The sequence below is a fragment of the Engystomops pustulosus genome, chromosome 3 (genome assembly GCF_040894005.1).
Source record: "Engystomops pustulosus chromosome 3, aEngPut4.maternal, whole genome shotgun sequence".
NCBI lineage: Eukaryota > Metazoa > Chordata > Amphibia > Anura > Leptodactylidae > Engystomops > Engystomops pustulosus.
Genome location: NC_092413.1, coordinates 81,849,001 through 81,861,287, shown reverse-complemented (window position 1 = coordinate 81,861,287; position 12,287 = coordinate 81,849,001). Strand labels below are relative to the sequence as shown.

The following is a 12,287-nucleotide window of genomic DNA, read 5'->3' as shown; positions in this document are numbered from 1 at the left end:
TTAAAGGGAACCTACCACCACAAATCTACCTATAAAGGTAGATTAGGTGGATCAATGGCTAATCCTCACGTCCCCACACTTTTTTGTTAACTTTTATTAGACATATATTCAAATTTACTTATGTGGCTACTGGGGCGTGGAGTAGCCGCATATGAGGTTACACGGGGGAGCTACTCCACGCCCCGGTAGCCTCTTTTCCCCTCCTACTCACCCATCTTCGGCGCGCATAGCTGTGCGCCTTCGTCCGGTGATCCTGCCGTCTGCGCATGCGCAGAAGAGCAGGCCCGCGCCTGTTTCGGAGCAGTGACCGCGCAGGCGCCGAAGATGGGTGAGTAGGAGGGGAAAAGAGGCTACCGGAGCGTGGAGTAGCCGCCTCGTGTAAGCTCAGATGCGGCTACTCCACGCCCCAGTAGCCGCATAAGTAAATTTGAATATATGACTAATAAAAGTTAACAAAAAAGTGTGGGGACGTGAGGATTAGCCCTTAAAAGGGCTATCCTCACGTCCCATTGATCCACCTACCACCCAATCTACCTTTATAGGTAGATTTGTGGTGGTAGGTTCCCTTTAAGCAATGAGGTCCTAAAGCTGTATGCAAATGACCTGTGAGATGTCCAATGAGTCATTATCATATTCAAGTTGTCCAGCTTATTCATGAGTGGGAGGTACTACCACACCCACCAGTGCTTGACTCACAGCCTGTATACTTTGGTGTACAGAGCTGTGGGTGGTGTCGATTTTTTTGCGGATTTTGATGACGTTTACAATGTTATTATTTTTAGGACTGTGCAAACTTTTGATCACTTTTTATAGAATTTTTGATTTTCAGTTACGGGGTTCAACACAGTGAAAAACCGTTATCATATTTTGATTGGGCATTTTTGGACGCGGCGATACCTAATGTGTTTATGATTTTTACTGTTTATTTATATTTACCGTATATACTCGTGTATAAGCCGAGTTTTTCAGCACAAAAAATGTGCTGAAAAACGTCCCCTCGGCTTATAAACGAGTCATACAGTCATAAAAAAATCTTTAAAAAATAATAAACTTATATACTCACCCTCCGGTGGCCCCGACCTGCAGCGCTGCTCCCCCGATGTCCTCTTCTGGGTTCGGCGCCCGTCTTCTGTCTTCACTAACTTTGTGCCGGGCACCGCCATGTTTTTCCTCCAGGCGGCGCGTCATACTAGGCGCCGTCCAGGGGAGAACAATGGCGGCGCCCGTCAAGAAGTTGGTGAAGACAGAAGAGGGGCACCGAAGCCATAAGAAGCCCCGTGCGGACATTGGGGGAGCAGCGCTACAGGTCGGGGCCACCGGAGGGTGAGTATATAAGTTTATTATTTTCTTTTAATGCTGGGCTGGCTGTATACTACTGGGGGCAGGCTGTATACTACTGGGGGCAGTGCTGTATATTACTGGGGGCAGTGCTGTATACTACTGGGGGCAGTGCTGTATACTACTGGGGGCAGTGCTGTATACTACTGGGGACTGGCGGTATACTACTGGGGGCAAGCTGTATACTACTGAGGCAAGCTGTATACTACTGGGGCAAGCTGTATACTACTGGGGGCATGGTGTATACTACTGGGGGCTGCTGTATACATACTGGGAGGTCTGTGACTAATGCATTTCCCACCCTCGGCTTATACTCGAGTCAATAGGTTTTCCCAGTTTTTGATGGTAAAATTAGGTCTCCGCTTATACTCGGGTCGGCTTATACTCGAGTATATACGGTATATCCGTTCTAGGGAAAGGGGGTGATTTGAGTTTTTAGAGTTTTTTTTATTATAATTTTTTTTAACTTATTTTTTTATATTTATTTTTACTATTTTTCAGACTCCCTAGGGTACTTTAACCCTAGGTTCTCTGTACGATTCTATCATATACTGCCATACTGTAGTATGGCAGTATATGGGGATTTTACTCCTCATACATTACAATTGTAATGCATGGGTAAAACCGAAGTAGCCTCGATCCTCAGAAAGATGGCGGCGCATGGGCGCATTTGAAGCTTGCGATCAGCGGAAAAACACCTGCGATCGGTGCTGGCACCGATGGCTGGTGTTACCGGTAAGCCTTTGCTGCAATATGCAGCAAAGACTTACCGGTTATGGAGAGGGCTCAGCCCGTGAACCCTCTCCATTCACCCGCACCCGGCATGTGACGTTCTACTACGTCACATGTCGGTAAGGGGTTAAGCCTCCTCACCTCTGAAGATGCTCTACATTAAGTTGGTAAATTTGGTAACATTGGATAACTTTAAAAAAAATATTGCATACGTCTGTATTAAAATTTTCGATCTGTCATGTATTTATCGAAATATCCCCTTTTTCAACGTTTTTGCATACAATTAGATTTTTGGCGATTACAGGGCCATTTGTCAACAAAATTGAAAAAGACTGAGGTCAAACCAATGTAATTTTCCCTGGGGAACCTGAATGTGCAATAAAAAAAATGGGGGTTTCAATTGTTGTCCACACTTAGGTCTAGGGAGGGACCATTTTCATGGTTGTCCCGTATCACCTAGGATACAAAGAGGCAAGCAGGCAAGGCTGGAGTTTTAGGTTCTGTCGTCCCAGAGTTCAGTGTTCCCATTACATGCACAGTATACAGTGTTACTAAAATTACTTGATGGTGAATTTGAAATGTAGTGGCTTATAGATGCAAATGTTAGAAATCTTCATTAATAGATTATTTTTTATGCATCTGTTTCATAAGACTGGTGTGATTACAATAAATAATGACCCCTCCCTCCACTTTTTTTTTTGTTGAAAAGGTCATCAGGCATAAACATAAAATAAGTAATGGAGAATAGCTCTTATATGGTAAATTTCCAGACTGATCATGTTAAATCCTCTTTGGCTCTGACAATGTTATGTAAATCCTTTTTGTGTCTTGTTTTTCTGCTTTGCACTTGTCACCACGATACACGGGCAATAAACAAACTGTGTCGCTCTTTAGAGGTAATGGGCCTCAAGGTGATGGTTGAACAAGGTGATGTCATCCTACTAAATAGCTGTTACTATTTACTGGTCACTAGTAAAACATGAGATCCCTGGCCAGTGATCTGTTGACACAATTGTTTATTGATTCATTGTACCACTGGTCTTATGGTCCTGTTTACGCTTCATTTGATCTTTTAGATTTGAGGTATAATTTTTTAGATTATGAGGTATTATAATTAATTACCACAATCTTATTTTTAATATTAACATTACAAGTACATCTCAAGAAGTTGTCACATTATAAAGCGATCTTTTAGCATTATGTATTTTGTCAATAAACTGCATCAATTAATAGTGAAAGCATGGAGAAGAAACCTTAGAATCAGAGTAAATGATTAAATCAGAGTAAATAACAGTTTCCATGCAATTCCACAAAGAAAAATGTAGGATTTTCTTAAAAATGGCACGTCGGTTTTATTATTGTAGGGTAAATATTAGGAGGGAGGGAAACTTTATTGATCGTTTTCCCTGGAGCCCTGGTGGAATTGAATGAATTTTAACTACTATAGTTAATAGAAAGCAATTGTGATATTTATGGTAAAGGACACCTTACTCTTTTCCTTTGTAATGTCCTGCTTTACTGTACATATAATCCAGTGTATCTGTCTCAAGTCAGTACTTGAAAAGCTTGTCAGCAGTAATGGCATTCTAATGCCAAGATTATAAAGAAAATAAAGATAAATTGTGAAGATGCTTAAAACAACAGTCTAGACCTTATCCTGTAGAATTGCTGGTTAAATATTGCCTCAGGTCATCTAATCTCAGTTTACTGAGATTTCTGAAGAGCACAAACGTGTAATTGTTTTGACAGAACTACTCTGTAGTTTAATATGTGAATGACTTTATACATAGTACACATGTAGAAGATAATACTTAGTAAATCTTAAGGCTATTTTTCTGCTGGCTCCTTACATACAACACCTCTTCACCACTCTGAAATCTGTTTTATCTTATGATACTAAACTATGGCTTTGACATCTCTGTCAGTATATAATTTCTAAATAGTTAGGTTTACATGTAATATAACAAAACCTAAGAATATTTTTTGTAAAAACAAGGGGAGAAGAAGCTAAAAGAAGAACAGATACCACAAACCACATGTAAGTGTGTGGGATACAATCCCTGATCCAGGTACTAGATTTCCTTTAGAATGATTGTGCAACAACACACTCATCCTCTATCCATAGGATGGGACATAGGTTTCTGTTTTCTGGAGGTCTGTCCGCTTGGGCCTCTAGTGGTCAGGTTAAAGGACATCTACTATGAAGGATTGTAAACCAAGCACACTGACATACTGGTGTGACCCCTCTGGCAGAAACCGCTCTTCTTTTAGCTGCTTATACTCTTGCTTTTAAGAAAAAAAGGCTTTAAGAATTATGCAAATGAGCTTGAGGGACTCTAGGCTCCATTAACACCTAGGGAACCACAGACTCATTTGCATAATTAAAAAAAACCTTTGTTTGTGAAAACTAGAACATAAGAAGCTGATTATTTTGTCATTGTAATGTTTTCAGGGGTTTTAGCTCATAGGATTATTGTCTTTCTTGGAATAAACATTATGAATTACAGTCCATAACACAGGATTTTCATTTTATTTTGACAGTTAATTTTATTTTATGGTTTGCACAAAATAAAATCATAAACTTAAAGGAAACCTACAACTTGGCAGGTATAAGAAGGACATACCGAGCACCAGCTCAGGGTGAGCTGGTGCCAGAGCTTATTTTTGTTAGTGTTTTAAACCGCTGTATCGCGGTTTAAAACACTTTTTAAACTTTATAGCCGAAGCTGCTTCGGCGCAGGGAGGTACACGCTCGGCGCTTACCATCCGCGGGGCTCTCCTTCGCTTCCTATGTAGCCGCGCGCACGGTAAGCGCCGAGCGCGTACATCCCTGCGCCGAAGCAGCTTCGGCCATAAAGTTTAAAAAGTGTTTTAAACCGCGATACAGCGGTTTAAAACCCTAACAAAAATAAGCTCCGGCACCAGCTCACCCTGAGCTGGTGCTCGGTATTTCCTTCTTACACCTACCACTTCAAGTGGTAGGTTTCCTTTAAGATCAATCTCTGACTACTTGGACTTGACTGAGCTAAACTCGAAAAACAATACAGGCAGTCCCCAACTTAAGAACACCCAACTTACAGACAACCCCTAGTTACAGACTGACCTCATTCAATCAGGAAATATACCTGTTCCCACTTACATAGACATTCGACTTGACTCTCCAAAGACTCTAGGATTGTTTATCAGCAGTGTCTGAGGCAAAACTGTTCTACAGTAGTTGTCCATTGCAACCCATCTGAGCTCAGTTTTCATTTTCCCACAACTGTTTATAAAATTAAAGCTGAGCTCTTATTCGTTTCTGTGGGCAACTAGAACAGTTTAATCTCAGACACTTCTGATAAATCTCCCCTTTAAAGAACGTATCCTATGTATGTGTATCCCGGGGACTGCCTGTGCCTTGCTTTGCTTAGAACAGAATGGGTAAGTTTGCTGCAGTCATTTCACTGTGGATCAAGCTGCGACTAAAATCACCTGGTTACCAACATGGCTTTGAGCCTTAATTCCTCTGGAACAAGATGGTTGATATACAGAGGTTGGAATCTGTGTCTGAATTATACGTTATTAATCCTATCCACTTGTTCTTCTCTGACATGTGCATAAATTCTCACTTTCAATATATAAGAACACCCTATTATACTTTACATATTCTGCAGTTTATTAGGTTTGCTTTATGGTCTGAATAGCAGTTACTGTAAGACTTTATTTTATAATGCTGGTAAGGTACTTCGTGTTAGTAATAGGTAGTGGAATGACTGTTCTTTTTCTTTTTAGCCGTAGGCAGTTTGGCCCCAAAGACAAAGAAGAAGTGAAGATAATTGATCATCAAACACAGCATCTGCGACTCATGCCACATCTAGCCACAGCATTGGCAATTACATTTACCAGCAGGTATTTCAATGTTTGTATTTCAATGTTTAACATTTCTATAAATCACTAAGAGTATTTTTAGCTATAGCAGAATTGCCACAAGGCCTGTGCAAAACTGCTGCAGCAAAAACCTTGGTATTGCCATGATCAATAAAAAGTAATCTATTATATAAGAGTGGAGTTTACAATCCTTGAAATAGTATGTATGGTATTTCCTAATACTGGGCTAATATTGCCACTAAATCCTAATTTGAGGCATGTGCCAATTGGATACACAGCAGATGAGTATGCATGGACCTAGATGTAGCTTTCGCTACAGTATTCTCACAAACTGTTTTATCGCTAATAGATTAGAATAAACAGGCTGGATCTTGATCCTTGCACACAAGTCATCCCTCAGTACCAACTACCAGGAACGAAGGTTCCTTCTTGTACTTCATAAAATGCACCCATAATTGCATAAGCGAAACTGGACGCTGCTACGTACAGTATTTTTTGGGGCTGTAGAGTGCTCAACCCCTCCTGGGAAGAGGTGCTGCATATATACTCGTGTATAAGCCGAAATGTGCTGAAAAACGTCCCCTCGGCTTATACACGAGTCAATAAAGTTAAACACGAGTTAAAAAATACTTAAAAAATAATAAACTTATATACTCACCCTCCGGTGGCCCCGGTGTGCAGCGGTGCTCCCCCGATGTCCGCGCGGCTCGTCTTCAGGCTTCTTCTTTCTTCTGCAGGGCGCCGCCATGTTCTTTCCCCGGGCGGTGCCTAGTATGACGTCAGCAGCGCCGCATCATACTAGGGGCCGGCCGGGAGAGAGCAATGGTGGCGCCCAGCAGAAGAAAGAAGATGGGTGCGGAAGCCTGAAGAGGAGCCGCGCGGACATGGGGGGAGCAGCGCTGCACACCGGGGCCACCGGAGGGTGAGTATATATATATATATATATTTTTTTAATGCTGGGGCAGGCTGTATACTACTGGGGGCAGTGCTGTATACTACTGGGGGCAGTGCTGTATACTACTGGGGGCAGTGCTGTATACTACTGGGGGCAGTGCTGTATACTACTGGGGGCAGTGCTGTATACTACTGGGGGCAGTGCTGTATACTACTTGGGGCAGTGCTGTATACTACTTGGGGCAGTGCTGTATACTACTTGGGGCAGGCTCTATACTACTGGGGGCAGTGCTGTTTACTACTGGGGGCAGTGCTGTATACTACTGGCGGCAGTGCTGTATACTACTGGCGGCAGTGCTGTATACTACTGGGGGCAGGCTGTATACTGCTGGGGGCAGGCTGTATACTACTGGGGGCAGGCTGTATACTACTGGGGGCAGGATGTCTGTATACTACTGGGGGCAGGATGTCTGTATACTACTGGGGGCAAACTGGGCAGGCTGTATACTACTGGGGCAAGCTGTATACTACTGGGGGCAGGCTGGCTGTATACTACTGGGGGCAGGCTGGCTGTATACTACTGGGGGCAAGCTGTGTACTACTGGGGGCAGGCTGGGCTGGCTGTATACTACTGGGGGCAGGCTGGGCTGGCTGTATACTGATGGGGGCAAGCTGGGCTGGCTGTATACTATCGGAGGCTGGTTGGCTATATACTGGGGGGGTCTGTGCATTTCCCATCCTCGTCTTATATTCGAGTCAATGGGGGTCATTTACTAAGGGCCCGATTCGCGTTTTCTCGACGTGTTATGCGAATATTTCCGATTTGCGCCGATTTTCCCTGTATTGTATTCCCCGGGATTTTGGCGCACGCGATCGGATTTTGGTGCAACGGCGATGGCATGCACGCGATGGAAGTCGGGGGGCGTGGCCGAACGAAAACCCGACAGATTCGGAAAAACCGCCGCATTTAAAAAAAAAAAAAGTGCTGCGAAGCTTGCACTTAGCTTCACCAGGTACAGGCCGGTGAATTTCAGGGCATTCCAGCGGGCCTCGGGGAACTTCAGCGCAGCAGCGACATTTGGTGGACGGCGGAGGAACTACCTTAGTAAATCGCCGGAAGACCCGAATCCACCGCAGAGAACGCACCACTGGATCGCGAATGGACCGGTTAAGTAAATCTGCCCCAATATGTTTTCCCAGTTTTTGGTGGTAAAATAAGGGGTCTGGGCTTATACTCGGGTCAGCTTATACTCGAGTATATACGGTAATTAGAGAGCTAACGGACAGATTCCTTGAGGGCAATCTAGCCTGGGTGATCCTACACTATCTTGATATCTTCCTTTGTGGGCATAAGCAGTCCCTTCTCGGACACCAGTTGATTGCAGCATGGGTATATAATATGTTCCAGTATTATCCCAGCATCATTGCAATCCTCTGAGCCCGCAGCTCTATTTCAGTGGTTGGGTAGAACCAACGAAATCTATCATTTGGAAAATCTCTTACTGCTGATCAGGCTGATGTTTTCAGAAAACTTTTTTCTGGGCCACCTTTGTTAACTCTACCCTGTATATGGGCCAACCCCGACTGAGGAAGATTGAGGTACTGGTGGATACCTCCAGCTGGAGGGACTTGTTCCCGCTTTTAGCAGTTTTTTCCAAATCCCCCTTTCCTCTCTCTCCCTTTGTCTCTCCCTCTTCTTGCATATGCAATCCTTAAAATGGCGCCTACGTTTTTGCTTGCCAGCTTCTTTAAAAATTTCTATAAAACTTTAATATGAAAAAAAAGAATAAGCAGGCTGGGAATTAAATATTCAGCCAAGAAGATTGGCACCCTAAGCCCCTCATAAAAGGGAATCCCAAAATTACAATATTCACTGGTGTGAGGAAACTGTTCCATACATCCGAATACTTATGCTAGTTATCTGAACTAACAACCTGTTTAAATAGAAGGGTCCTTCTCAATATGCCCCCCCCATATGCATCATTGGCACCTGTGATGCTGGCCAAAACAAAGCAAGACACATACTGCAGATCTTCTGGGATTTTCTAATATGATCCTGATACAGGGAACTTAGTGGGTTACACATTTGTAATCAAGTATAGCAAAGTTAGACAAATTCATCTCTCTCAAATTGCTAAAGCCATTTCCTGTGTAACATGGCTATGGCCCTGGTTCTGTGCTTAATACTACAGTTCTACTGGGGCACATAACAGTGCTGTTATATTGAACCATACACATGCACCTTTGATGGCATATCTGTGATAAAGATATAGAAAAATGTTAGTTGCTCTTATATTAGAAAGTATACATAACAAGGTGGGCTACAGTTCTCCACTTACCGTATATGTTCTAACCCTGTAGGGATAATGCAGGTTCTGAGGAGGTAATTACTTATTGATTCCGGAGACAGGATTGTAGTTTAAAGTGAAAGCTACATCTAGCATAGGTGCATGATCCCATATCTGCTGTATATCTAACTGGTTTATGCCTGAAATTGATACTGATAATATTAGTCCTACTTTTAAATTGTATGAAAATAAAAGTATTGCCGTGATCAACAAGTTTTAAGGTTGACCCTGCTGCACATTGCAGCAGGGTCAGACTGGGGGACTGCTTGTGTTTGTCAAGCAACAATCAGTGCTTTCTTTACATGGAAAAACATGTTGCTGCTCACCAAACACACGCATTTAGGGAGGAGATATATTCCAGATACGCTTGATGTGCGTTTCAAAATGCAATTAATTTGCATCTTGTGAACATGGCCTTGAGGTCCAACTTAAAGCAGGACCTATTATTACAAGCAATTGCTTCCTCCACCATCTCCCCTTCATATAGTTTTCCCCTCATATTGTGGCCCTCCTAATCTCCCCCTAATATTCTGGGCCCTCAGCTCCCCCCTCATATTGTGAATCCTCATCTACCACTCATATTAAGGTGCCTCTCCTACCCTTCATATTTTGAACCCTTATCTACCCTAATCATTATTAACCCCTTACCGACGTGCGCTTTAATTGTGCAGCACTCGTCGGGTGCGGGTACATGGAGAGGGCTCAGTAGGTCTTTGCTGCATACCAGTAACCCCTGCGATCGGTGCTAGCACAGATCGCGGGTGGTATCCCGTTGAACGCCACCAGCAAAGCTGCTGGCGGCATCAAAAGTCCCGCCATCTTGGTGGCGATCATAGCTCTCCGTAATGTCATTGGGAAGTGACGATTATCACCATGACAGCCTTGTGTCACGATTTGCACATTTTAATGAAAGAGTTGGAAAATCCCCATACTGAAGTATGGCAGTATATGGTAGGATCGGTCAGACAACTTAGGGTAAAGTACCCTAGGGAGTCTGAAAAATAGTGAAAGTAAAAATAACATCTAAGTATGAAAAAGTGATTAGTGCCAGAAGATGGCAAAAAAAAAAAAAAAATTTGTTCAGTAGGTTTTAATTTTTGTAAATGTATGAAAACATTATAAAACCTATACAAATTTGGTAACCCGTGATCGTATAAAGAATAAAGTAGTCCTGTCATTTGGGGTGCACAGTGAAAGCTGTAAACTCCAAGCCTATAAGAAAACGACACTGCTATTTCACTGCATTAGGAATTTTTTTATCGCTTCCCAGTACACGGCATGGAATATTCAATACCAACACTGTGTTCAATTTGTTACACAGAAAACAAGCCGTCACAGAGCTCTTTACATGTAAAAATAAAAAAGTTATAGATTTTTGAAGGTGGGGAGTGATAAATGGAAATGAAAAAATGAAAAAGGGCCAGGTCGTTAAGGGGTTAATATAGTAGACATTTGTGAATCATCTATGAATTTATTCGGCTTCAGTTGTACCCATTGTTGTCTAGGAGCAGGGGTCACTAATTACAATATAATGAATATTTAGCTATATGCTAACATAAACTTATCAGGAATGCTGAATGATCCTCATTAGAAGATAACTCACTGGGGGAGATGTATTAACGCACATTTCTTTCCGACTTGTCTGAATAGGGGGCGTGGTCTTTGCAAAAATGGGCGTGGTATTGTGGGAAAGGGGCTTGGATTACTGCAAATCGTCCTTGCGCCCAAAAGTCTGGCACACAGTTTTGACCAACTAAAAGTAGGTCTAAAGTAGGAACCGACAGTCTTATACTGCACCAGAATTCATATCATGATAGTGATAAATCTGGCGCAGCAAAAGACTAGTGTTTTCCAGCTAGCAACTGGTAGAACCCTAGACATATTGTTAAATCCCCCCCACTGTATAGAGTTATTCATACACCCAAATGGATGACCAGCAGGCTGATACAGGACCCTGGTATCTTCAGTATAGTAGTCTATAGTAGTATAGAAGTCTACAAACAGACATTGGTAAAACCAAGATCCTGGATGACAACCCCTTGAGCATTCTGATTGCCACCTTTAGCACAATAAAAAGACTTTTCACACAAAACGCCATGGCTTCTATTATGGGTTATCTCCCTGCATCTTTAACACAAAGTCATGAAAAACTTACAATTTTATTCCTCACCACCCACTGTTTCATGGAAGATTTCTACGAGGCTTTGATTCATCAAATGTGGAATTAAAAAAATATAGTTGTAGTGGAAGCCTTTCTCACACACATTTCACTCCTTATTTGACTAATTTTGAAAGGATATCCCAATTCTAATTCTTGAATAGTTCTCAAAATATTAATTTACTATGCACATTATGAGAGTCCTCAGTACTGGAATCAGAAACTATATTCATTTTATTGCTTGTTTGGTTAGGTATGCTGGGGAAATGCTGGACACGGATGTTTATCATAATAGAGACCTGGTAAATAATCGCCCCTTGCAAGCACTCGTAGCGGGCCTAAAAGCTTACAGCACATGGGAGAATCTGTCCTGTCTGCAAGACTGCAGGGAATGTACTGGAGGAATGGTAAGCTTCACTTTTGCTTTAACAATTTTGTAAGGATGATGAACTATTTGATCATTTCCCATGTGTCTTAAAGGAACCCTCTCACCAGAGATACGTTTTAAGCCTCCCCTATGTCCCCACAGACAATTGTAGCATATTCCTAAACTGTTTTTATCAAAATTTGTCATTTGTGGCAATTTGTGGCATTTGTCAAATGACAATTTACACTAAACTTTACCTGGCTCTCTGCCAGTTATGTGTTCTGTGTCCACTGGGTGTGTTTATCACAGAGTTGAGTCCCCTGCACCTCCTGGGTAAAACGGTCCTCTTCTTTCACTTTGGATATAATTCAAACCTGTCTCTCAGTCCTGGTGTACACAATTCTGGTTGTCCCTGGATGCGACCGTAAAACTTTTGAATATGGTCATATTCTTCTCTTGTATAGCTTATTTTTTCTGCACACTGCAGTGCTCTCTGCCCCCCCCCTCCTGCATTACAAGACCAGCTCAGATACAGGCACTTCCTGCCAGCAAGCAGTGTGCAGAGGTGGCTATGTGTTTTATT

The 12,287-nt window shown here is 42.5% G+C and overlaps 1 protein-coding gene across 1 annotated transcript in view; it reads left to right on the top strand.

The window, feature by feature from the left end:
* ACOXL (acyl-CoA oxidase like) overlaps positions 1-12,287 on the top strand; it is a 257,177-nt gene that overhangs the window by 111,907 nt on the left and 132,983 nt on the right. The window contains exons 11-12 of the mRNA XM_072141224.1: positions 5,842-5,958; positions 11,591-11,744. Coding sequence (XP_071997325.1) covers positions 5,842-5,958; positions 11,591-11,744 — 271 coding nt within the window. The remainder of the gene's footprint in view (positions 1-5,841; positions 5,959-11,590; positions 11,745-12,287) is intronic.